This window comes from Pongo abelii, chromosome 21, assembly GCF_028885655.2.
Source record: "Pongo abelii isolate AG06213 chromosome 21, NHGRI_mPonAbe1-v2.0_pri, whole genome shotgun sequence".
Classification (NCBI taxonomy): Eukaryota; Metazoa; Chordata; class Mammalia; order Primates; family Hominidae; genus Pongo; species Pongo abelii.
Genome location: NC_072006.2, coordinates 55,774,580 through 55,799,267, shown reverse-complemented (window position 1 = coordinate 55,799,267; position 24,688 = coordinate 55,774,580). Strand labels below are relative to the sequence as shown.

The following is a 24,688-nucleotide window of genomic DNA, read 5'->3' as shown; positions in this document are numbered from 1 at the left end:
CTTTGAGGATCATCACTTAACCACATGTACCTCCAGCAAGATCTTCAGGGTGTTAGAAAGCTGTTTGAACATTGAAAATTGTTTTCTTTTCTTTTTAAAAAGGCATTTGCCTGATTCACCTGCCTTCTTTTGACAGAGAAGGAAACTGAGACTTCTTGGTAAGGTGATTCACCTGTTTTTACTTGGTAGGTAGGAAAGCCAGTCTCCAACTTTCTGGTTCTATGAAATCCCTTCTTCTTTTGGTTCCCATAACCCACCCTCTCTTGCAATACCAAGCTGAGCTACCAGTTGGCCACTCTAGTTCTCACTAATAATTTTCTGTCATTTTTATCTACTTCTTTGTTCTGTTTCCCTAGACCAGTGCCTAGTAGTTCCATAAATATTTATTGACTACTTACTGTATAATCCATTGGGAGGTGGTCATTAAATACATGTTAGCAATTAGTCAGTAACATGCGCTGGCAGAGTATTGTAAAATACGTTGTTACTAATGACAGTCCCTTAGACAGTGTATACTGACTAAGTCAGAGTCTCCAATGACAGGGAGAGTGAGTTGGTGAGAAAAACACTTTGTGGGCTGGTACTTATTTGCAAGGCTAATTTATTTACTTTGGAGATGCCTTTTATGTACTGTCTTAGGGATCAAGGGTAAGTTCTCTGATGCTAGCAGAAACAACATTAACAAACTACCAGAGGCAGCTCTTTGGAAGGTGGAGTGATTTGCAAGGAGTGCAGGTGCCTTATGTTTATTTGCATGCCAGCTGGCCAGAGCTGCAATCTCACTTTTGCACAGACTGGCACTCTTGTGTTTCCAGTCTTCTATTTCCACTAGGGCTTCAGCATTGCCGAGGAGATCCTTCCAGCTTCCTCCACTGCTCCTTTCCTTATTCTCAGGAAGACTGACCTGACCCTTCTCCAGTCTCCCAGCCTCTGAATGCTGCCCCTGCCCCTTCCCACTCCATGTAGATAACCGCACCTCCCACTTCTCTGGAGTATGGAAGAGGTCAGAGGGATCACCCCCGTCTTCCCCAACAACAAGCCTACCCATGATAGACAGCAGCTGCAGAGGCCTGCCCTCCCTTCTCCACTTGGCACAGAGCAGTTCCCCTCTCCTCCTGCTCAGCCTCATTCCCGCCTGAGCCCAGCCTCCTCGGTGTTGTCAGCTTCAACTCCACTTTCCCTGCAGGGGTAGAGCTGGCGCCTGCTTCCCTCTTATGTTAGTTTCCTAGGCTGTCATAATCAATTACTGCAAACCAGGTGGCTTGAAACAACAGGAATGTATTCTCTCACTGTTCTGGAGGCCAGAAGTCTGAAATCAAGGTGTCAGCAGGGTTGGTTCCTGCTGGAGACTCAGGGCAGAAACCGCCAGTGCCATCCCCACCAGCTTTTGGTGCCTGCTGGTCTCTCTGGCCTTCCTTGGCTTGTGCTGCATTGTTCCAGTCTCTGCCTCTGTCTGCACATGGCCTTCTCTGGGTCTCTGTGTGTATCTTTTTCTGTTGCTTACGAGGATGCACTTAATGGGTTTAGAGCTAATCCAGGGTGATCTCATCTCCATTCTTACCTTAATTATATCTGTGAAGACCCTGGTTCCAAATAAGGTACGTTCTGAGGTTGGGTAGGTGGATGTGAAGTTTGCAGGGAGGAGGAGTCGGGTAGGGGGTACTATGTAACCCACTACACTTCCTCAACTGCATTTGTTGGCTTCCTTTCCTGTCTGCTCCTCAGTTCCCAAATGCATTGGGATCTTTCTCTGACATTTTGGCTTTTGCACACCGTCACCTCCACCCAGAACATCTCAAACTTGACTGTATGTTACAATTACCCAGGAGTTGTATTAAAAAATACTGATGCCCAGCCAAGCTCGGTGGCTCACGTCTATAATCTCAGCGCTTTGAGAGGCTGAGGCCGGACGATTGCTTGAGCTCAGGAGTTGGAGACCAGCCTGACCAACATGGTGAAAACCCACCTCTACAAAAACAATTAGCCAGGCATGCTGGTGCATGCCTGTAGTCTCAGCTACTTGGGGGCCTGAGGGTGGGTGGATTGCTTGGACCCGGGAAGTTGAGGCTGCAGTGAGCCGGGATTGCACCACTGCACTCCAGCTTGGGTGACAAAGTTAGATGCTGTTTCAGAAAACAAAACAAAACAAAAACTGATGTCCTGGTCCCATCCTGGAGACTCTGATTTGGTTGTCAGGATGTGGCCTGGGCATGGAGGCTTTCCGAGGTCTCCCAGTGATTCTGATGTGGGGTGGACTTTGAGAGGTGCATATCTGGAGCCCACCCCTCCCCGTCCTTCAGTGGCTTGGCTAACCGCTCCTCATCCAAGGCCCCTGTTTAGATGGCTCCTCAAGGAGGAAGCATTCCTTGACCCTACACGGTACGGGGTGCCCCCCTTTGTGCTCTGACAGCCCAATTTACTTGTCAGTCTCTGTCCTATAAAGACGGAACCAGGCAGTGTTTGCTGGGGCTTAGCACACGGTGACGGTCTCCAGGCTGTATTTCCACACTGCCCAGTAGGGAGAAAAAGGTTGCAGTGAGACAGGAGACGTCCACAGGCACACACCTGGTCCTGTGAGAACTTAACAGAACCTCTCCAGCCGTGTCTCCAGGCAGCTCTGCCCAAGCCACCGTGGCTTTCTCCCTGCCCAGCAGATGGGCCTCTCTGCTCAGTGTATTTCAGAAAACACGTAAAGCAATTTCACACAAAGCCCTGCCAGCTCAGGGCACAGAATGTAAATTCACTTTGCTCATTTTGCAGGGCTTGGGAGTGGGTATGGGGTGTGGGTTAGAAAATGGATTTTCTCACATGCTCTTTTCCCTCTCTGCCTCTCTTTGTGACATACATATATTTTTATGGAGGTATAATTAAGATAAAGTAGATTGCACAGATTGTAAGTGTTCAGTGATTTTTGACAATCGCGTATACCCACGTAACCACCACTCAAGACAGAGCACTTTCTTCACTCTTGAACGTTCCCCATGTCCCTTCAGCCAAGGCCGCCTCCTCAAGCCCACACACAGAGGCAGCGCTGTTCTGATTTCTATCACGGTTGATTAATCTTCCCTGTTCTAGAACTTTATAGAATGGAATTAATACAGTGTGTACCCTTCTGGGTCTGGCTGTTTTTGCTCAGCATGTTATTTTTGAGATCTGTCACTGCTGTGGTGTTATTCAGTAATGCATTCCTAATTGTTGCTGAGTACTACTATTCAATTGCATGAATATAACAATTGTTTATTTACCATTGATAGAAATTTGGTCTGTTCCTGGGGCTTAGGTTTATGGATAAGACTACTATGAACATTCCTACTCAAGTCCTTTTGTGAGCAAATGCTTTCATTTCTCTTGGGTATATGACCTAGGAATGGACTTGGTTGTGTATGTTTTTATTTATGTATTTTCAACATCATATTCCACTCTGAACAAGGATATATGAGAGTTCCAGTTACTCTACATCCTCACCAATATTTGGTATTGTCAGTCTTTTAAATTTTAACCCTTCTAATGAGAGTAAAATGGATCTCATTGTGGTTTTAGTGTGCATTTCCCTAATGACTAATGATTCAGGTGCTTGTTGGCTATCTATGTATCTTCTATTTTTTTATTTTTTTGAGACGGAGTCTCACTCTTGTTCCCCAGGCTGGAATGCAATGGTGTGATCTCGGCTCACTGCAACCTCTGTCTCCCAGCTTCAAGTGATTCTCCTGCCTTAGCCTCTGGAGTAGCTGGGATTACAGGCGCCCGCCACCATGCCCGGCTAATTTTTGTATTTTTAGTAGAGGCGAGGTTTCACCATGTTGGCCAGGCTGGTCTCGAACTCCTGACCTCAGTTGATCCACCTGCCTCCACCTCCCAAACTGTTGGGATTACAGGTGTGAGCCACCATGCCTGGCCTATGTATCTTCTTTGGTAAATTGTCTGTTCAAATATTTGCCCATTTTTAACTGGGTTATTCATATTTTTATTGTTAATATGCATCAGTTCTTTATATATTCTGGACATAAGTCCTTTGTCAGATTTGTGTATATTTTTCCCCTGTGTGGCTTACCTGTTTATTTTCAGGTGATGTCTTGTGTCTTTTTTTTTGAGACTAAGTCTCGCTCTTGTTGCTCAGGCTGGAGTGCAATGGCGCAATCTTGGCTCACTGTGACCTCCACCTCCCAGGTTGAAGCGATTCTCCTGCCTCAGCCTCCCGAGTAGCTGGGATTACAGGCGACTGCCACCATACCCAGCTAGTTCTTGTATTTTTAGTAGAGATAGAGTTTCACCGTGTTGATCAGGCTGGTCTTGAACTCCTGACCTCAGGTGATCCGTGCGCCTCGGCCTCCCAAAGTGCTAGGATTACACATGTGAGCCACTGCGCCCAGCCCAGGTAGTGTCTTTTTATGAACATTCATATTTTGATGAAGCCAAATTTGTCATTTTCTTTTCTTCTGGGATTAGTGCTTTTTGCATTCCTCCAGGAAATCTCTGCCTATCTGAAGGGAGCAAAGACATTCTGTTACATTTTCTTCTGGAAGCTTTTCGGTTCTGGTTTCATGTTTGGGGCTCTGATCCGTGCAGGTTGGTTTTTGTGTATCGTGTGGGGTAGGGTCCAGCTCCATTGTTTTCCCTATGGAAATTCAGCTTTTTCTGAAAGCAAAAGATTAGAAAACCTACGACCCCGATGCTTCTTGCACACCTTCCGTTTTATCCCTCACTTTACTCTCCTGGGTCTAGCTGGGGGTTGGGTGCTAATGCAGCACCGCTTCAGGAAACCCTTAGAATTAGGGAGGGAGGCCCGGGCCAGGTGTGGTGGCTCATGCCTGGAATCTCAGCACCTTGGGAGGCTGAAGTGGGCAGATCACTTGAGGTCAGGAGTTTGAGACCAGCCTGGCCAACATGGCGAAACCTCATCTCTACTAAAAATACAAAAGTTAGCCAGGTGTGGTGGTGCACGCCTGTAACCCCAGCTACTCTGGAGGTCTGAGGCATGAGAATCACTTGAACCCGGGAGGCGGAGGTTGCAGTGAGCCGAGATCACACCACTGCACTCCAGCCTGGGCGACAGAGTGAGACTCCATCTCAAAATAAACAAAAGGATTAGGGAGGCCTGAATGACATGTTGACTGTGCTTCGCTTTGTGAATCAGAAATGCTCATCTTGTTCAGCTGCTCCTGCCGGACGCTGAAATCACTCACATCATTATCATGGGCTTCCCAATATTTATTCTTTCAACTAAAAATACATTTGGCATGTGATATATACTGTTCTGGGCACTAGGGATACAGCACTGAACAAAACAAAGTCCCTGCCCTCACAAAGGTTACATTCTAGTGGGGAAGACAGACAGTAAACAAGCAAAGACAGCATTTGAGAGCCAAGCGTCATGATGAAAATAACAAGGACCACGGGTTGGTGGCTTGGGAGTGCGGGAACAGCAACATCACCATGTTGGCTAGGCTGGTTAAATATGTGTCTGTCATGCCGATCAGGGAAGGCCCCTGTGAGGATGGAGCTTGTTCACCAGGACCTGAGTGATTGGTCCACGAGGAAGTATAGCCGGTACAAAGGCCCTGAGGCAGGGATAAGCTCGGGGTCTCCAGGGAGGAGAAAGGTACCCCGGGAGACTGTGTGGAGTGTTACAGGTGGGGCAAGGGGTCGGAGGTGAGGTCTGAGCCCAAGCTGGGGAATTCAGATTTTATTCTAACTAGGATGGGAAGCCATGGGTCCCAAGTAGGAGGTTGACATGATGTGATTTCTATAGATATAGTTTTTTGAGATGGATTCTCACTCTGTTACCCAGGCTGGAGTGCAGTTGTGCGATCTTGGCTCACTGCAGCCTCTGTCTCCTGGGTTCAAGCGATTCTCGTTCCTCAACCTCCTGAGTAGCTGGGACTACAGGAGGCCACCACCATGCCCAGCTAATTTTTTTATTTTTAGTAGAGATGGGGTTTCACCATGTTGGCCAGGCTGGTCTCGAACTCCTGACCTCAGGTGATCCGCCTGCCTCGGCCTCCCAAAGTGCTGGGATTACAGGCCTGAGCCACCACGCCCAGCTGTGATTTCTATTTTAATATTCATTTAGCACACAGCCTAGCACATAGTGGATGCTAATCAATACTTGAAAGCAGAATGAAGGAAGAAAGAAGATGAGAGGGACAGGACAGGGAAGAGGTGTAGAGAAATGAACAGTTATTAATCACCCGCTGTGTGTCAGGTATGTTCTGTATTGTGGCTGAATCAGTATGAGAAGAGCCTGGAAAAACTGTAGCATGGAGAAGTGAACTTGCCTGCAGCCATCCAGCTAGTAAGGGGGCAAGCCAGTGGTGACATTGCATCCCACTGAGCCTTGGGGCATCAAGGCTTACCTACATATTGAGTGATAGATTAATTTGGGCCAGAAACCCAAAGGGTGGCATCATCTCATTATAAATCAGAGACCAGCTCAAGGGCCTCCAGGGGGCTGTGGGCACCTGCCCACCCCTCCCTTCATGCCCCCACCCCCCGGCACTAGATTGTCTCCTTCAAGATTCTGTAGTGGTAAATCTTGGATGAAACTGGAGCACTGGGCAGAGAGCAGGTTGGCCAGGCCTTTGTCAGCCTCTGCTCTCCTAGGCAAGTGACGAAGAAGCCCTATTTCAGAAGTGCCAGAAAGCCGCATGATGGAGAGAAGCAGTTTAGAGTGGTGGTTAGGAGCGTGGGCTCTGGAGCAGGTAGCTTGGGTTCAAATCCTGCCTCTGCCACTTACTGGCTGCTTAGTCCTGGGGAGATTACTTAAACACTCTGTGCCTCGCTTTCCCTATCTGTAAAATGGGAAGAATAACAGTACCTCCCTCGGGGTGGCGGTTAAATGCGTGTGTGTCTCACACAGTAAGTGCCAGACGTGATCCCACAGGGAAACTCAAGTGCCTCCTTTGTGGTGGCCCAGTGTGGAAGGATCTCATTGTCTTGCCTGCAGCCCTCCCGTAGTTCTGTAAAGCAGGCTTTACATACCTCTGGCTGCCACCCTGTCACTGCAGGAGTCTGAAACCCAGGCAGCAGTAGGCCGGTGTGAGAGTCGAACAGACAGCCTGCAACATACCCTGCTGCTGGGAAGGAACCCCGATAGTTATCTGGCTCAGTGGGGTGGACCAGCTGATGAGTGAGTGGAGGAAAGTTGTTTTTTTTGGAGAGCCCCAGGATTGGGGTAGCTGATTGAAATAGTTACCTGCCCGGCCCTTTACTGGGCTAGTTATGAGGGAGCTGGGAAGGCAGAGTGCCCTTCTGAACACCTACGATGTGCCCACAGATGCACTGAGGTTAACTCATTTCCATCCTCTTCATAACCTCAGAATGCCCATCTTAAACGTTTGCTCAGTTCATTTGTTCAGAGGCATTTGATAATATGCCATTGATGGAGGCACAGAAAAGCACCCTTGCAGGGTGTGGGCGCCTGCAGGCTGAGGCTCCGAAGGATGAGTGACTTGCTGCAGTCCCACGGCTGGCAAGGCAGGGGCAGAGCTGGGGTTAAAGTAGTCCTCTTTTCTCTGTCCAGCCTGCGTGGTTTCCTCAGTGATCCAGAGCTCATCAGGTTTTGGGCTGATGAGCTCTGGATCACTGAGAATATTCCCACTGGATCTGGGAATATTCTGAAGAGGGTGCCTGTTAGTACATTGGAGTGGTAGAGTAATGATCTGATCGGAGGAGAGACAGCAGCTCCTACCCTCCCTGATGTCCTGTGGAGTGGATGAGATAGGAAAGTCTCACAGGAGGGGCCCTACTTTTGCATTTCTCCATATGAGAAAGCTGAAGCCGAGGCCCCCTCACTGAGGCCCGCAGTTAGAACTTTGTCACTCACTGTGTGTCTCATGCATTTGCACACATCATACCCCACTCCCTTGCTGTGGACCTTAGTGGCTCCCTCAAAGAGGTGAGCCCCACACTAAGGGAGATTTTGGTTCCCCTCCACTCTCCCACTTCCCAGGGAAGACCCAGGGAACAGCCAGAGTGGAGGCTGAGGGGCCTGTCTGCTGGCTCTGCTCACAGCCTCTCCCAGGAGATGCCTGAGTCAGCAGCACATTCTGGGCCAAGCCAGGCCCAGCCAGACCAGGCTCACGGCCAAGGATGGGGCCTGATACAGAGACAAGAAGGGCTGACAGCAGCTGGAGCGCCGAGGCCAGGGTTGCTCAGTGCTTGGGCCAGAACGATGACCAATGGGAGGAACCTTCTTGCCTGGGCTGGCCGGTGTCTTTCCCACGAAGTCCTCCGTTTCACTGCAGAGGGGCCCATGGGGTAGTGGAATCCCACAGTGTAGGTCCAAATTCTGCCTGTCCATTCGCTGTGAGCTCCCAAGCTTATTCCTTCTCCTCTGGGAGGATCAATGTCTTCTACTCTAAAATGGGAGTGATTCCTGCTTTGTGGTCTCATGAAGTTTAGCAATAAAAATAAACACAACTAACATTCATTGAGTCATGATGAGATGCCACGCAGGCCCGTGGATTAGCTCATTTAATCTGCAGGCAGCCCAGTGAGGTTAGTGCTGTGATATTCCCATTTTATAGATGAAAAACAGAGGCAAAGAAATTGTGTCTTGCTCAAAGTCCCAAAATTAGAATGTTACTTTTACGTGTGAACCCTAAATTGCTTCTTGGTGTGGGTGTTTTATAATATTTTTAAAAATGTGTATATGATGTGCCTGCAATCTGTAGTCTTTATAGCATTTGTAATTGTCTGCTATTTATTTTTAGTTTTTTGAGACAGAGTCTCGCTCTGTCATCCAGGCTGGAGTGCAGTGGCGCGATCTCGACTCACTGCAACCTCTGCCTCCCAGGTTCAAGCAGTTCTCCTGCCTCAGCCTCCCGAGTAGCTGGGATTACAGGTGCGTGCCACCATGCCCAGCTATTTTTTTTTTTTTTTGTATTATTAGCAGAGATGGGGTTTCATCATGTTGGCCAGGCTGGTCTCAAACTCCTGACCTCAGGTGATCTGCCAGCCTCAGCCTCCCAAAGTGCTGGGATTACAGGCATGAGTCACCCTGCCCAGCCTGTTATTTTTTAAATTTATTTTTATTGTTGAAACAGAGTCTTGCTCTGTCACCCAGGCTGGAGGGCAGTGGTGCAATCTTAACTCACTGCAACCGCCACCTCCCAGGTCAAGCAATTCTCTTGCCTCAGCCTCCTAAATAGCTGAGATTACAGGCACACACCACCACGCCCAGCTAACTTTTTTTGTAATTTTAGCAGGGATGGGGTTTCACCATGTTGGCCAGGCTGGTCTCAAACTTCTGACCTCAAGTGATCTGCCCACCTTGGCCTCCCAAAGTGCTGGGATTACAGGGGTGAGCCACCACGCCCAGCCTGTCCGCTGTTATTAACAGAACCTGCCCTCTCTGCAGGAGCGAATTTCTCTAACCAGTCTCTCCTGAGGTTCTTGGATAGATCATAATTCTTGGCCACCCGGCTTGACGGCGAATTTCAGGTAGTCAGGCAATAACATCCCATTTCCGGGCCCACTTGGGCTGATGTGGGGGAACCCTGTGCTGGTGTAAGTTTTCTTCGCTGAACCTTTGCAGTGGCTGCTGCTGTGCTGCGGGTGGGCACAGTTGCAAGACAAAGTAAACACCCAAACTGGTTAAACCAACAGCATCCTGTTGATTTAGAACTCGTAAAATACAAGAGCCCCCCTAGCCCCTTTATGACGTGCCAGAATCCAGGGGCAGCAGGGAAGCCTGGGGAAGTCACTTTGCAGAGGCCGCCTTGAAGCTTAAGCTAGAGCAGAGGTCAAGACTTCACCCGCAGGCCTGAGCCAGGCCCTCAAAGATGACTTTAAAAGCAAGGTGCCTGGTTTGCTTGGAAAACTGCAGGCTGTGCGGTTTGGATTGTCTGCAATCTCAGAAATGAATGGGAGAAAGGGAGGCTGATGAGGAGGGTGGGTGCAAGCCTGGGAGGCCCACTGGGCTTCCTTAGAGCTGTCCCACCCACCCTGGACCTGTCACCCCAATTAGCAGCCATAGGTGATGGAGGTTGCATCAGAGAGCAACAGAGAAGTAGAGCTCATCAGGGTGATTTGGGCTGCTGTGTGCTGGCTTCAGTTCCTCTTTCAAAAGCTAATTGCTTTGCCTCTGGGTTCTCTGAGGACTGGGGCCTGCCCTGGAGGAGTTCCCCGTCCTCAGGTGGCCTCTTAAGTGTGGAACTTGGGTCTTAAGCAAATGTGCGTGACAAGTCACCCGGAAAGATTGTTAAAATGTAAATGTCTGGCCTCTGCCCAAGAGATTGGGGCACAGAGGGTGAGGGATGTGGCCTTGGCGTCTGCATTTTTATCTGGCACCTTCTGACCCTGCGTTGCTGGGGGAAGATTCTGCTACAGGTGACCTGGGAGCCACACTTTGAGAAACACTGGCAACTGGGGTCAAGAAACCTGGGCCAGGCGTAGTGGCTCATGCTTATGATCCCAGCACTTTGGGAGGGCGAGGCGTGTGGAGCGCCTGAGCTCAGGTGTTTGAGATCAGCCTAGGCAACATGGCAACATCCAGTCTCTATCAAATAAAAAAAAAAAGAAACCTGGGTTATGGCTCCGGATTCACCGAGAACAGCAGTGACCACAGAGGTGACCTGTGTACACACATGCATACGTTTGGTACATATATGGTAAAATATATAAGACAACAATGTCTGTGGCTGGCACATACAGACTCTCAGAAGCTACAGCTTTTAGTGTTGCTAACCTTGCTAACCCATGTTTATTAAGCCAGACACGCTTTTGATGAACTTGTTTAATCCTCATAATGGCCTGTGAAGTGGGACTGTTAACAGCCCCGTTTTACAGTTGGGGAGACTGAGGCTCAGAGCTATGAAAACCCCTACAAGGATCACCCGGGGGGGTGTCCAACACTATAGCCTTAACCAAGAGCAGGTGCTGCCCTTCACTGAAGCTGAGCTCAGCGTCTGTCCTCTCCTCTCTAGATGGGAGTAATAGTGTCTTCCTTGCTGTAGGTTTATGATTTAAGGGTTTAAACAAACAAAGTGTTTTGAAAATAACTTAGCAAGAAAAAGAGGGACATTTTTGAAAGTCAGTGATAGCAAAGACTATCATGTCTTGAGCTGTTACTGTGTGCTAAGCATGGGCTGTTTTGCCTTATATAGGATATTTTCTCCTATTGTGGTAAAATACACATAAAATTTACCATTTTAGCTATTTTAAAGTATACAATTCAGTGCATGAAGTACATTCACAATATTGTGCAACTACCACTACTCTGTAGTTGCAGAACTTTTTTTTTTTTTTTTTTTTTTTTTTGTTGTTGTTGTTGTTGTTTTGAGATGAAGTCTTGCTTTGTCACCCAGCTTGGAGTGTAGTAGCGTGATCTCGGCTCACTGCAACCTCTGCCTCCTGGGTTTAAGCGATTCTCCCACCTCAGCCACCGGAGTAGCCGGGATTACAGGTACATGCTACCAGGCCCGGCCAATTTTTGTATTTTTTAGTAGAGATGGGGTTTAACCATATTGGTCAGGCTGGTCTCGAACTTCCGACCTCAGGTGATCCACCTGCCTCGGCCTCCCAAAGTGCTGGGATTACAGGCCTGAGCCACTGCGCCCAGCCAAACTTTATCATTTTTGCTTATGAGGAAACTGAGGCACAGAGAGCTGCCACTTGAAGGCCACACAGCTAGTAAACTATGAAGACAGAACTTGAACATGGACAGAGTGACATCAGGCTGAGAAAACCCCATCTGGCCTGCAGAACTTTTTTTATCAACAGAAAAAGAAACGCCTCACATATTAGCAGGCACTGCCCAATTTCCACCCTCAGCGAGCCCCGATCTGCTCTCCGTCTCTCTGCGTTTGCCTGTTCTGGCCGATTGACATAAATGGGATCATATGCCATTTGTCCTTTTGTGTCTGGCTCCTTTCACTTCACTTAATGGTTTCAAGGTCCACCCATGTCATGGCATGGAACCAGCACTTCATTCCTTTTCATGACTGAGTAATATTCTGCATGGATAGACCGTGCTTTGTTTATCTGTGTATCCATGCATGACCATTTGGGTTGATATTTGATATTTTACCATCTATGTACTGACCACGTCCATATATTCATATGCAGGGTCTTGTACCGCTTGAAGAAGACCCATGAGGGCAGGTACTGTTATGACTTTATAGAGGAGGCATCTGTGACTCAGGTGAAGTGACTTGCCCAAGGTCACAGAGCAGGGATGGCAGATGCAGGACTCAAAACCATGGCTTTCTGACCCTGGAGCCCAAGCAGCAGTTAATGATGTGTTCTCTTGCAGCTCCCAGGGCCCTGTATTACCCTGCAGTGATGGTATCACAGATAAAACCTGGCTGTGGCCTCTTGGAATCATTTCAAGATTTTTTTTAATTGTTTTTGAGAGGAGTCTCGCTCTGTCACCAGGCTGGAGTGCAGTGGCATGATCTCTGCTCACTGTAACCTCCACCTCCCCGGTTCAAGCAATTCTCCTGCCTCAGCCTCCTGAGTAGCTGGGACTACAGACGCCTGCCACCACGCCCAGATAATTTCTTTTTTTTTTTTTTTGGAGTTTTAGTAGAGACGGGGTTTCACCACGTTGGCCAGGATGGTCTTGATTTCCTGACCTTGTGATCCGCCTGCCTTGGCTTCCCAAAGTGCTAGGATTACAGGTGTAAGCCACCGCACCTGGCTTGAAGATTATTATTATTATTTTTTTTAAGATAAAAACGATGCTGGGGTACTGATCCTCAGACCATTTAAGTCAGAATCTCTAGAACAGCTGTTCTCAACCAGGGATGATTTTGCACCCCTCTTCCCCAGGGGATATCCAGCCTTGTCTGGAGACAATCTTGGTTGTCACAACTCGGGGGTGGGGTGCTCCTGGCATCTGATAGGTAGAACCCAGGGATGCTGCTAAACATTGTACAATGCCCAGGACACCCCCTGCCTGCTGACAACAAAGAATTATCCAGCTCCAAATGGCAATAGTGTCAAGGTTGAGAAACCTTGCTTTAGAATTGGGCCCTGGGCTGGACACAGTGGCTCATGCCTATAATCCCAACACTTTGGGAGGCCGAGGCAGGCAGATCGCTTGAGCCCAGGAGTTCAAGACAAGCCTGAGCAACATGGCAAAACCCTGTCTCTACAAAAATAAGCAGGATGTGGTGGCACATACCTGTAATGCCAGCTACTCGGGAGGCTGAGGTGGGAGGATCACTTGAGCCCAGGAGGCGGAGGCTGCAGTGAGCCATGATGCCACCACTGTATTCCTGCCTGGGTGACAGAGCGAGACCGTGTCTCAAAAAAAAAAAAGGATGGGGAGGGCCTGGGTGTCAGTATTTTTAACTTCCCATTCTAATTGGCCAGGGCTAAACAGAGCTTCTCAAACTTGATAGTGCACAAGAATCACATGGGCTCCTTGTAAAACTGCAGATCTGGGCTGGGCTGGGCAGATCTGGGGTGGGGCCTGAGGTGTACTGCATGTCTAACAAGCTCTCCAGTGATGCCAACGCCCCTGGCCCGCACTTGGAGTTGTGAGACTAGAATATAGCTAAAGGCATCCAGGCAGCTGGACTAGACTCTCACTGTTTTCTCTTTTTTCTGTCTCTTTAAATTTTCATTAAAAAAAAAAAAAGTTTTCCTTCAGGTAGGGAGGTAGGAAATGCAGACTTGGCAAAGGTTGAATCTGTTGGTTGCTGAGACTATGAGGCTTTGAAGGGAGAAGCAATGAGGCTGCCGCAGGAAGGAGAGGAGCTGTGTTCACAGCAGTGTGCAGTGATTCACAGCCCAACTGTCCGCGCCAGCCTCCCGCCCAGCACCGAGAGCTTGCAGCCACTTCCAGTCCCCAGCCCTCCTGGCCACAAGCCTTGGGCTGGCTTGCCCAGTAGCGATGACTCAGGCTTTCCACCTGTAAAATGGGTGGGATGCTCTCGCCACTGCACCACCCATCCCCGGGGCCAAAAGCCCCCAGCTGCTTCCCAGTTTCATCAAAGGCAGATCTTCAAAGCCTGAACCTGCAGCTGCTGTTCTTGCTGCTAATAAATCTCATGTGTGGCAGCTCAATTAGGAAGTCATCACAAAACTTTGATATTGAAAGAAAGGATTAATAACCCAGCCCATGTGGGAGAGATTAGCAGCTTCTGCGGAGACATCTTTGTAATCTATCCTTGTAGCCGGCAGCCCCTGGGGCAGCACTGGCAGGCGGGTCTCTGGGAACAGAGGGTGCCTGGGCTGAGCTGGGGTTGGGAAAAGCCATCAGGGGATTGGTTTGAGTCGCTGCTGGGTGGCACTCTCAAGGTGGAGTGTCTGGAAGCCTCTGACTGGTGCACGGCGACTCCTGAAATGTTGCCAAGTGCATCGTTGCTCCATTGAGTGGCCCCAGCAGATGCAGGGGGATGCCAGTGGCCTGGAGGCCCAGGCAAGGCAGGAGGGAAGGGTTAGAATTGGGCCGTGGGCCTCACGCGGTTGCTGCCCAGGCTCCCGGATGGGGAGGTCCGCAGGCTCCTGGCATGGAAGGGGCTGGCCCTCTGCCCAGTTCCCTGGGCTTGGGGAGGAATGCCAAGAGCTCAGACTGACTCACCCCAGGGGGCGGGCCTGGCCTCTTGGCCCATGCTGGAAGGAGAGAGGCCTGAGGAGGTGGGGCCCTGGCTGTGGCTGGGATCTGTTTCTCGCCTGCCCTGGGAAGGTGGCTGGAGCAGGTTTTCATTCTTTTCTGCAGCCTGGCTTCTGGAATAGGTGGCTGGCTAGTTAACCTAAGAGATTGGGCTCTGGAGCTGGAGGAACCTGCTTTTGAGGGTTCAAATCTAAGCTTCACCATGGATCCTTGGCCAAGCGGTGACTTTATTCCTCTTAGCTTTGGTTTTCTCCCCAGTCAAATGCGAATCATTTTAATACTTCCTTCCTCAGAGGGTTGCTATGAGCATTCAACGATAGCATTCTGGTTTAGTGCTCAGCAGAGGCCTGTCCTGTTCCTCCATTTTTCATTTATCAAAATATAGATGAGGACATAGATGTAAATAGATGTATTGAGAATACATATTGGGAGATACAGACATATTCATATCCATTCATCCACCCACCCATCCATCCACTCACCCACCCATCTGTCCATACACCCACCCACCCATCCACACACCCACACTTCCACCCATCCATCCATCTGTCCACCCATCCACCCATCCATTCATCCATCCACCCACCCACCCATCCACCCACCCATCCATCTACCCACCCACCCATCCACCCACCCACCCATCCATCCATCTACCCACCCACCCACCCACCCATCCATTCATCCATCCACCCACCCACCCACCCACTCATCCACTCATCCACTCATCCACTCATCCATCCATCCACCCATCTATCCACCTACCCACACACCCACCCACCCATCCACTCATCCATCCATCCATCCATCCATCCATCCATCCATCCATCCATCCATCCACCCACCCACCCACCAACTAGTACGTTCTCCTCCTAGGTTCTCGGCACTATTCCTGGTCTAGGCTTACAGCGGTACACAAAGCGAAGCCCCTCCTTCCTGGGCTTATATGCTAGTAGGTTAAAGATGAAAGAAGATAAACCAATACAAGCTATGTATAATGTATCTGAAAGTGAAAAGCTCTATGGAGAAAAGCAAAGTAGGACAGAGAAAGCAAGGTGACAGAGAATGAGAGAGAGGGACCGGGCTGGGTACTGCTGTTTTAACTCTCGGGAGGGGATGGGGTGGGTTAAAGAAGCCTCCCAGAGGAGGTGACAGCTGAGTAGAGACCTGCAAGAAGTGGAGAAGGGAGACATGCAGGTTACTGGGGAGGACAGACACTAGAAAGTTCAGATGCTCAAAGGTAGGAGTGTGCTGAGTATAACTGAGAGACAGAATGTTCTAGAAGTGTGGCTGGAACAGAGTGAATGAGGGAGAGTTCTAGAAAAGGACATCATGGGGGTAGATCATGGCTGTCTTAACGACTATGTTAAAGATCATAAATGAATTCCAAAGTCAATATGTCTAAACCCTTCAGGTACTATATCCTAAGCTTAGCATACATGATGCCTTCATGTTTTGGCTGACATCAAATGTACAAAGAAAGGATATACTTTAACAAAGGAAACCTCTTATAAAGAAGTTTATTTGCCCATCCCTTTATAAAAGGATAAAGAAAACCAATTCTCATGTACCTGTCCTCCTTATGAGGACAACAGGCAGCCTCTGGCTTCCTGTAAGGAGAACAGGCCTCTGTCCCTTGATTCATGAAAACGAAATGTGTTGTTAGAGGGAAATTAGCTGAAATGACCTAGAGCACTTTCACAAGGCATAACATTTGTACAGTCATTGATTGTCAGGGGTGATGGTTCCACATTTTAGATAACAACAGGTGACACAGGTGGGCAGAGCATGTCATATCTCAGTACCATGAAATCAGACCTCCTCTTTTGAGCAGACATCTCCCCTCATCACAGTGACTTCTGTCTTTTCTGCCTGCAGCCCAGCGATCTGCTCACGAGTTGCCCATGGTTGAAAGACAAGACACGGACAGCTGCCTGGTCTATGGCGGCCAGCAAATGATCCTCACGGGGCAGAACTTTACGGCCGAGTCCAAAGTTGTGTTTACTGAGAAGACCACAGGTCAGTGGATTTTTGACTTCTTTCTCTGTCCCCCAGAACCATGCAAAAGTGACCATCACTTTATTCTATACAACTTTGGTTTTGGGGGTAGATCCCACCGTGCAGTTTTATACCCTGCTCTTTTTACTCAGCATGTCTTCAGGGATTGTGATGGCCATACCATTCACCATTGCATGAATGTGCCATTCTACATTTTAACTCTTCTAGGTCATTTTGACAGAAAATGAGATTATCTCCCGCCCTCAACCCTTTTTTTAAAATTACTTTTTTACATAAGGAAGGAAATTCTTAAAACTTTTTGCTATTATCAAGAAGGGAGGCCAAACAGCACAGTGATAAAGCATGCATACTCTGGCCCTGGATATCTTGGGTTCAGATTCTGGGTTTGTTATCTGCTTGCTTTGTGATCCGAGGCATATTACCTAACCTTTAAAATTTCTTACCCCATAAAGTTGTCATGGAGGTTAAATGAGCTAATACATGTCACGTAATTATAATAGCGCCAAGTACAGCATCAGCCAATTAATATTGGCTACTTGTATTTTTATTATAAGTAGTTCTGTAGTTAATCAGCTTATACTTCTAGGATTAATTAATCTTGTACATGAATCTATATGTGTATCTTTTTAGTTTATTTAGGGTTTATTCCCAGCAATGGAATTTTGGATAGTCATTCTGAGGACTTTAAATACGTATTGCTAAATTACCTTCCAGAAATCTACAAATTGAAGTTGCCATCATGTCAGTCATAGTTTCACCCCCATCCCAGAAATGCCATTTTTTTAAATTAAAAAGAAATCATTGTGGAATTGGTACTTCTTTCTACTTTGCATTTCCTTGCTCTGAGAGGCATAACGTTTTGTTTATTCACCACGTGTATTCTTTCTTTGGTGTACTATCAGTGGCTTTTTCAGTGGGTATGTGGTAGAAAAGATGCTGATCTGAAGTAGGAAAATATCAGATTAAGCAATAATTAATGAAACAAATGTGTTGTTAGAAGGAAATTAGCTCAAATAACTCGGGACACTTATTTTGGATACTAGAACCAATTTTCTTTTTCCTTAACAGACGTGATTTCAGTAGGTTACTTCAAAGGGGTGTTGATGTTTGTCTATTTGTTTATTGTCCTTAGAACAATCCGAGAATATAACAGGTGAGTTGTCCAGTTGGAGGGATTCTGCACTGTACAAGGGCACCTCCTCTGAGGGCTTCCGTTCAAATTGGATACATCACCAGTTTACATATTAGTAAGACAACTTCTGGCAGGGAGAAGCAGACTGTCTTAGGCAAAGAGTGCTTCTTCCAGTCTCGCACAAATCATCCTTTTGGGATGGGCTGGACATGTGACCGGGGTGTGATAACTGCATTCTCACAGTTGGAAGCATAACAAGAGGCAGAATTTATTTTAAAAGGGTTTGATGACGCCTTTGTGAAAAATAACAAAAAAGGTATTAAGTAAGGCTGTGGCGGTGGGGAAGGGAGATGCAGGGATGGGTCGGGAGTGGTTTAGAAGGCAGATGTCACTGAGGTTTGATGGGATGTAGTGGTGTAGAGAGGCATTAAGAATGCAGGTGGCGGGGCCAGCCACCAGGCAGGCTGCATGCCACCCGGGCAGCTCTGCTGCTCACTGGCAGTGTCACCTGCGGAAACTCTCCATCATCTATCCCCTGAAAAGCAGGGACAGTGACAGTGCCTACCCGCAAAGGTAAGGTCTGAATGAATTAGAGCAAGCAGGCTTAGCACCAGAAGTGCTCGGTAAGGGGCAGGGGCTGCTGCTGTTTTTCTGGAGCTGCTGTGGATGAGGAAGGGGAAGAGGTTGAGTGTCGAGATTGTTTTGTTCACATGGCGCACTTGGCCAGCTGAGATTTGGCACACAGGAGAGGAGGTCTGTGTGGGGATGAGGTTGGGCAGGGAGGACGGGTTTCATTTTGGAAGTGGAAGTGTTGAGTCTCACGTACCCATGGGCCTTCTTGGATGAACCATGATCTCACCTCTGTGGAAAGGCAAGAGATTGGTGGGTATGTGGCCACGTGGTCTAGACTAAGAAACCAGATCCTGGCTGCAGATGTTGTCTTGGGAGCTGTCAGCAATGAGATCCGAGGTGAAGTCCTGGGAATTGGCTCTGACCTCCCAGGATGGCCTCCAGTGTGAGAAGGGGAGGCTTAGAAAACTGAGAGCCACATCCTTTAAAGGTGGCAGAGGAGGAGCTGTCACAGCAGGAGGAGAAGAACCAGGGGAGTCTGGTGCCCTGGAGACCAAGGGAAGGAGACGGGAAGGGTCAGCAGAGGCAGTGCTATGAAGGTCACAGAGCCCGAGGTCAGCCTGAGAGTCCAGTGAATGGGGGGCGTCTGGTGATTTGAATCACACGCACCCAGGTGGCGGTGAGTTGAGGAGTGAGCTGAGGAGTAGCGTTGCTTGAGGGATCGGAGATGATGAAGGTAAAGTCTGCTCCAGGCAAGAAGACTCTGCACCCGCAGTCCCCAACCTTTTTGGCACCAGGGACCAGTTGCATGGAAGACAGTTCTTTCCAAGGGTTGGGGAGATGGGCTGATGGTTTCAGGATGATTCAAGCACATTACATTTATTGTGCACTTTATTTTTATGATTATTACATTGTAATATACAATAAAATAATTATACAACTCACCATCATGTACAATCAGTGGGAGCCCTGAGCTTGTTTTCCTGCAACTAGGTAGTCCCATCTCGGGGTGACAGAAGACAGTAACGGATGATCAGGCATTCGATTCTCATAAGGCATGCACAACCTAGATCCCTCGCAAGCGCAGTTTACAATAGGGTTCATGCTCCTATGAGAATCTAATGGCAGGCTCATCTGACAGGAGGCAGCGCTCGGGTGGTAATGCAAGTGATGGGGAGTGGCTGTCAATACAGATGAAGCTTCATTCTTTCGCCCTCCACTCACTCACTACTGTGCGCCTAGTACTAGTCTGTGTTCCGGGATTGAAGACCCCTGGTCTATACCACATTTTTAGCCTCAGCATTATTGACAGTTTGGCCCAGATAATGACTCGGCAGGGGCGCTGTCCTGGGCACTGTAGGATGTTTAACAGCATCCCTGACCTCCACCCACATGGCGCCAGTAGTGCGGCCCAAGTTGTGACAACCAAAAATTGTCTCCAGACCTTGCCAAATTTGTCCTGGGGGGCAGTATTGCCGCTGGTCAACAACTGCTGGTCTACGGCTTAGAAATTTTCAGGAAAGACAAGGAAAGGAAAAGAGCATGAGGAAAAATCAGAATCAGGGTCACCTTAAGCCTTCCCCTGTGTGTCTCAGCAGTTCAGGCCCAGCGTCTGCTTGGCGGAATGCCTGCACAGCTCCCCCCGAGCTGTCCTGCAAAGTGGGGTGCAGGGAGGAGGCCTGGCCTCTGCCTGCTTTGCCTTGAGGGGCTGTTCCAGCCCCACAGGGCTCTGTTGGCTGACTGGTCTCTGTTTACACTGAAATCTTTTTGTTGCAGGGAAGAGTTTGAGGCTGGATCCTACCAAGTTCCTTAGAGTTAGGAGCCAGCCAGCTTTTAAGCACTCTGGGAGTTTCATTATTCTGAAGCTATCCAAGGGCATCAGTTAAGCATTTGTGGAATGAGTGAATGGCATTTATTCTCTAGCTTCTATTCTCTTGGTTTCAGAAGAAATTTCATATTTACCTCTTGAAGGCAGGAAAACACAGAGCCTGTTTCAGCTGTGAAAAGTTGGCTGTTAAGAACAAGAGTAATAATCACAGCTCCTATTATTGGCCACTGTCTGCAGGCAGCCCTGTGCCTGCCACTTTCCGTGTGTGGTCTCATCTCAGCTGGCACCCGTGGGAGGCAGACAGTTTAGCTTGGAGAATCCAGGGGACTCGTCCACAGGTGATATGCAGCATTGACCTGTCATTCAACCTCTTTGGGCCTCAGCTTCCCTGTCTGTAAAATGAGATAGTGACAGTCTTTCTTTCCTAGAGTTAAATATGTAAATAAGCGCCATGCACTTAGTGCTCATGGGATGTTCATTGTTATTTTTTGAAATGGGGTCTCACTATGTTGCCCAGGCTGGCCTTAAACTCTTGGGCAACATAGTGAGTTCAACATAGTGGACTCCAGTGATCCTCCTGCCTCAGCCTCCTATTTGGGATTACAGGCGTGTGCTTTTGTTATTATTTTTATGGTCTTGCAGTATTCATTACTCAGGACATAGTCATCATTCAGTTGATACATACTGCCCCAGGTGCTGGCCTAGGCTGGGAGAGATTTGGGCGGCTGTAACCCACAGCGGTCACCAGCACAGCTCTGAGGTCGGATGGCCTGAGTTCAAATCCCTGATCTGCATTTAGTAGCTGTGTTGTTCTGAGTAAGTTACTTTACCTATCTGGGCTGACATTTCCTCTTTTGTAAGATACAGAGGATGATTTACTTCTCTTGGGAGGCAAGATTAAATGAGATTATACAGGTTGGGTGCTTTGCATAGGGCTCAGAACATTGAACATGCTCATTAGATGTTAGCTTTTTTATTATCATCACTATATTTTGGCTGTAGAAAAACAAAGACAAGTAAGACTTTATCTCATGGAACCAAGAGACATTGAAAAATAGTAGTAAGTACTAATAATGAACATTATTAGTAATTTAGTAATTAGTAGGTCATTAATAATGAACTACATGCCAGGCCTTATTCTAAGCACTTTGTATGTGCTAACTAATCTGATCCCTCATAAGAACCCTACAAGATAGACTACTGTTTTCTCAATTTTACTGATGAGAAATTGAGCACAGAGAAGTTAAGTAACTTAGTGAAGATCACACAGCTGATAAAGGGCAGTGGTGGGATCTGAACTCAGGCACCCTGGCTGTAGACCCCACACCTTGGACTCTGCTGTTCTGTGCTTAAAAAGCTTAGAACCAGGTTAATTTTGCATGAAGACCCTTCAGCTGCTCTGAGCCACAGGCTTAACCATTTTGTGGTGATAGAAATCCTTGAATTAACCACTTCACCCCTCTGGGCAGCAGTTTGAATTCTCCAGTGTGTTTCTGGCATCAAGAGGATACATTTCTGACCCTTCCATGCCTAACTGAAGAATCCCAGGTGAATGTAGTTCCTGGATTAATGACAAGAGACAGTCGAGGGTGTTAGGGACACGGGGGGCTTCTCTGCGGGGGATGTCTGGCTCTGAGGGCTCTCTGCAGAGAGGGGGCTCGCCTTGCATTTGCTGGTCTTGCTCTTTTGACCCCAAGAGCTCACCTCCCAGCCCGGGCTGCCTTCTGCAGGGGGAATCCCTGTTGCTCAACTTCTTTTTTCCAAAACTCATCCCCGTTCCCATCTCCATGGACATTTGGCCAGCAAGGGCTCTGCGGGGCGGGGCGGAACAGTTGAAGTTTTCCAAGGAAGGGGAATCCCAGCTGTTTCTCACATTAAGGAAAGGTGACAGCCTCCTGGGCTAATCTTAGCCCCGAGTTTGGTCATCGGCACCACCAGCTCCAATGTTCTTTTTATAGCTGTCGACTAAAATGGAATTGGCAGTTTCCACTCCAGCAAGATGACAAATTGGAGAACAGTGGAAAAACAGTAGGAGAGGGGCAGCGTGGTGTTTCTTAAGTTAGAAAAGCTTGGTGTTTTGGAAAATGGCATCTTATTTATAGCAGCAATAATAATAATGATTATTATATTATTTGTATTACTATTTTCGATTATTTTTGTGACTTTCAAGAGCCTGTGTGATCTGGCCCCTGCCCATCTCTCTGACCTCAGCTTTTTTGACTCTCTCCCTGCCACTTGGCCATAGCAACACCTGGCTTCACTCTGTCCTCAAACACCCCAAGCCCATTTCTGTCTCAGGACGTTGGCTTTCTCCGTTTGCTCTTAGAATGTTCTTCCACCATTTCTTTTCTTTTCTTTTTTTTTTTTGAGATGGAGTTTCGCTCTGTCGCCCAGGCTGGAGTGGCGTGGCGTGAGTGCGCGATCTCGGCTCACTGCAAGCTCCATCTCCCGGGTTCATGCCATTCTCCTGCCCCAGCCTCCTGAGTAGCTGGGACTATAGGCACCCGCTACCACGCCTGGCTAATTTTTTATATTTTGTTTAGTAGAGACAGGGTTTCACCATGTTAGCCAGGATGGTCTCGATCTCCTGACCTCATGATCTGCCTGCCTCGGCCTCCCAAAGTGTTGAGATTACAGGCGCGAGCCGCTGCGCCCGGCCTCCTCCACCATTTCTTTTCAAGCCTGCCACCTCCTGTTCCTCCCAGTCTCAGCTCAAAGGTCACTTCCTCCACGGGGTCCTCCTTGACCATCATTCTGAAGTTGTCCCGCTTCCCAGACACCTTGTTCACCTTCTGTGCCACTGCCCGGCTCTGTTTTCTTGGGGGCACTTAGCGCTGTTGAAATCACCTTGTCTGTCTGTTCATTTATCACCTGGTCTCTCATGCTGGACTCTTAGTTCCTTGACAGCAGAGTCTCAGTGTTTGCTGCTGTATCCTCAGCATCCAGAGTGGTCCCCGGCACATAGTAGGTGCTCATTTGTGTTGTTGAATGAACGCATCTCTTTTAGTTGTCATTCCAGCCCTGAGAAGCGGGCAGCATTATCCCCATTTTACAGATGAGATAACTGAGGCTCACAGATGTCAAGTCATGCACCCCAGTTCAGCCCACAACTGGTGACAGAGGTGGAATCCCAAGGCAGCATTTGTCATCACCTCGAGTAATTTTTTCTAGTCATGTCAGAGAGGACAAAGAGAAACCAAACAGAACAATCAGGGTCTTTCCTATTTATCATTCTCAGTAATTGCTGAAAAGCCATTTGGATGTTCTCTGAAATTTAAAAAATGTGTAACCCTTCAGGCAAAGTTCACGCTGGGAAGTCCAGGCTGTTCCTGACTTCAGTGGGAACCCTGGCCCTTGGCCACAGCGCCTCAGGCGGAGTCGGGGGTCCCAGCAAAACATTGCAAAACAGGAAAAAATCTAAGGACACAAAAATAAAAGTGATGTGGCAGCGGGAACGGGGTTGCCATGGCTTTGAGCGACTCGCTGCGCCTGGGTGGGATCCAATGTTTTGGAAGGTTCCTTCACATGACACAGAGTTTTGGAATTTTTCGGCTGGTAAATCCTTCTTAATTCAGGCCCCCAGGCTTGGCCAACTAGCTCCCTGGCTCTGTGTGTCCCGCGGGGGCGTAGGTTGGAAACTGGCCTGCATCAGATTACTCAGCTTTGAAACTTAAATTGTTTGAAGAGAATTTTTTGTTTTGTTTTGCTGGACGATTTTCTTGGAACGGTCTGATGGCAGAGGCTCCCATCACCTGTCCAGAGGACAAATTGATTTTTTAGAAAGGACGCGTGGGTGGTGGAATTCCCTCTTTCCCACTGAGTCATCATATCCTGACATGAGTCATTTTATTACTTGGAGGTCCCCAAAGGTTGTATTTTGAGCTTTGTTTAATAAATATAAATGCATGTGCTTAAAATATTTTTTTTTTTTTTTTTTGCTAAATTAAGTATTTTTCCATGAATTTGTGCCCTGAAACAATCGGAACCATCTTAGAGCAGACACCTGCTCTTCCCACCTGTTTCTCTCCCTGGGTTTGGTTGTACCCGGCGTGATGTTCTCTGAAACAATAGACCTGGTATGGGAGTCTCTAGATGGGGCTTCCCTCTGGGAAATGTCAGACTCCAGACAGGGCTGGGGCATGACTAAGGCTCTCCGGACCTTTGCCCTCTGTGACTCATGTCCCTGGTGTCAGTGGCCCCCCGGGCTGGAGCCCATCACTTAACCCACAGCTTTGCTGGCACACAAAGCTGCTCTCCAAAGATGCGATCCAGATTGCAACTCCGAAGCTGCCGTGGAGATAAAGAAAATGGTCTCGTTTTCAGGGAGCTAAATATTTGCCTAAACTTGGTCCCCTGCATTGAAGAACAGGCTTTTAAGTCCAAGAATCCTGCAGTTCATTCCGTTTGCATCCATTTGAAGGAGGCCACAGAGAAATGAGTTTTTAGTTAGAACACTCGTTGTGTCTAAGCACTTCCACCATCAGAAATTGTTCCTGGTGCCAAAGGCCTTTGTGTAATTCCCACTTCAGAGGCTGAATTTTGAATCACCCGGCAGACTTGGCCTGAAGCCTGGATTGGC

At 48.2% G+C, this 24,688-nt stretch overlaps 1 protein-coding gene across 3 annotated transcripts in view; it reads left to right on the top strand.

Moving 5' to 3' along the window:
• Positions 1 to 24,688, top strand: part of NFATC2 (nuclear factor of activated T cells 2) — a 177,122-nt gene that overhangs the window by 92,086 nt on the left and 60,348 nt on the right. For all 3 annotated transcript variants that reach the window (XM_063720558.1, XM_002830424.5, XM_002830425.6), the window contains exon 6: positions 16,439 to 16,579. In XM_063720558.1, coding sequence (XP_063576628.1) covers positions 16,439 to 16,579 — 141 coding nt within the window. The remainder of the gene's footprint in view (positions 1 to 16,438; positions 16,580 to 24,688) is intronic.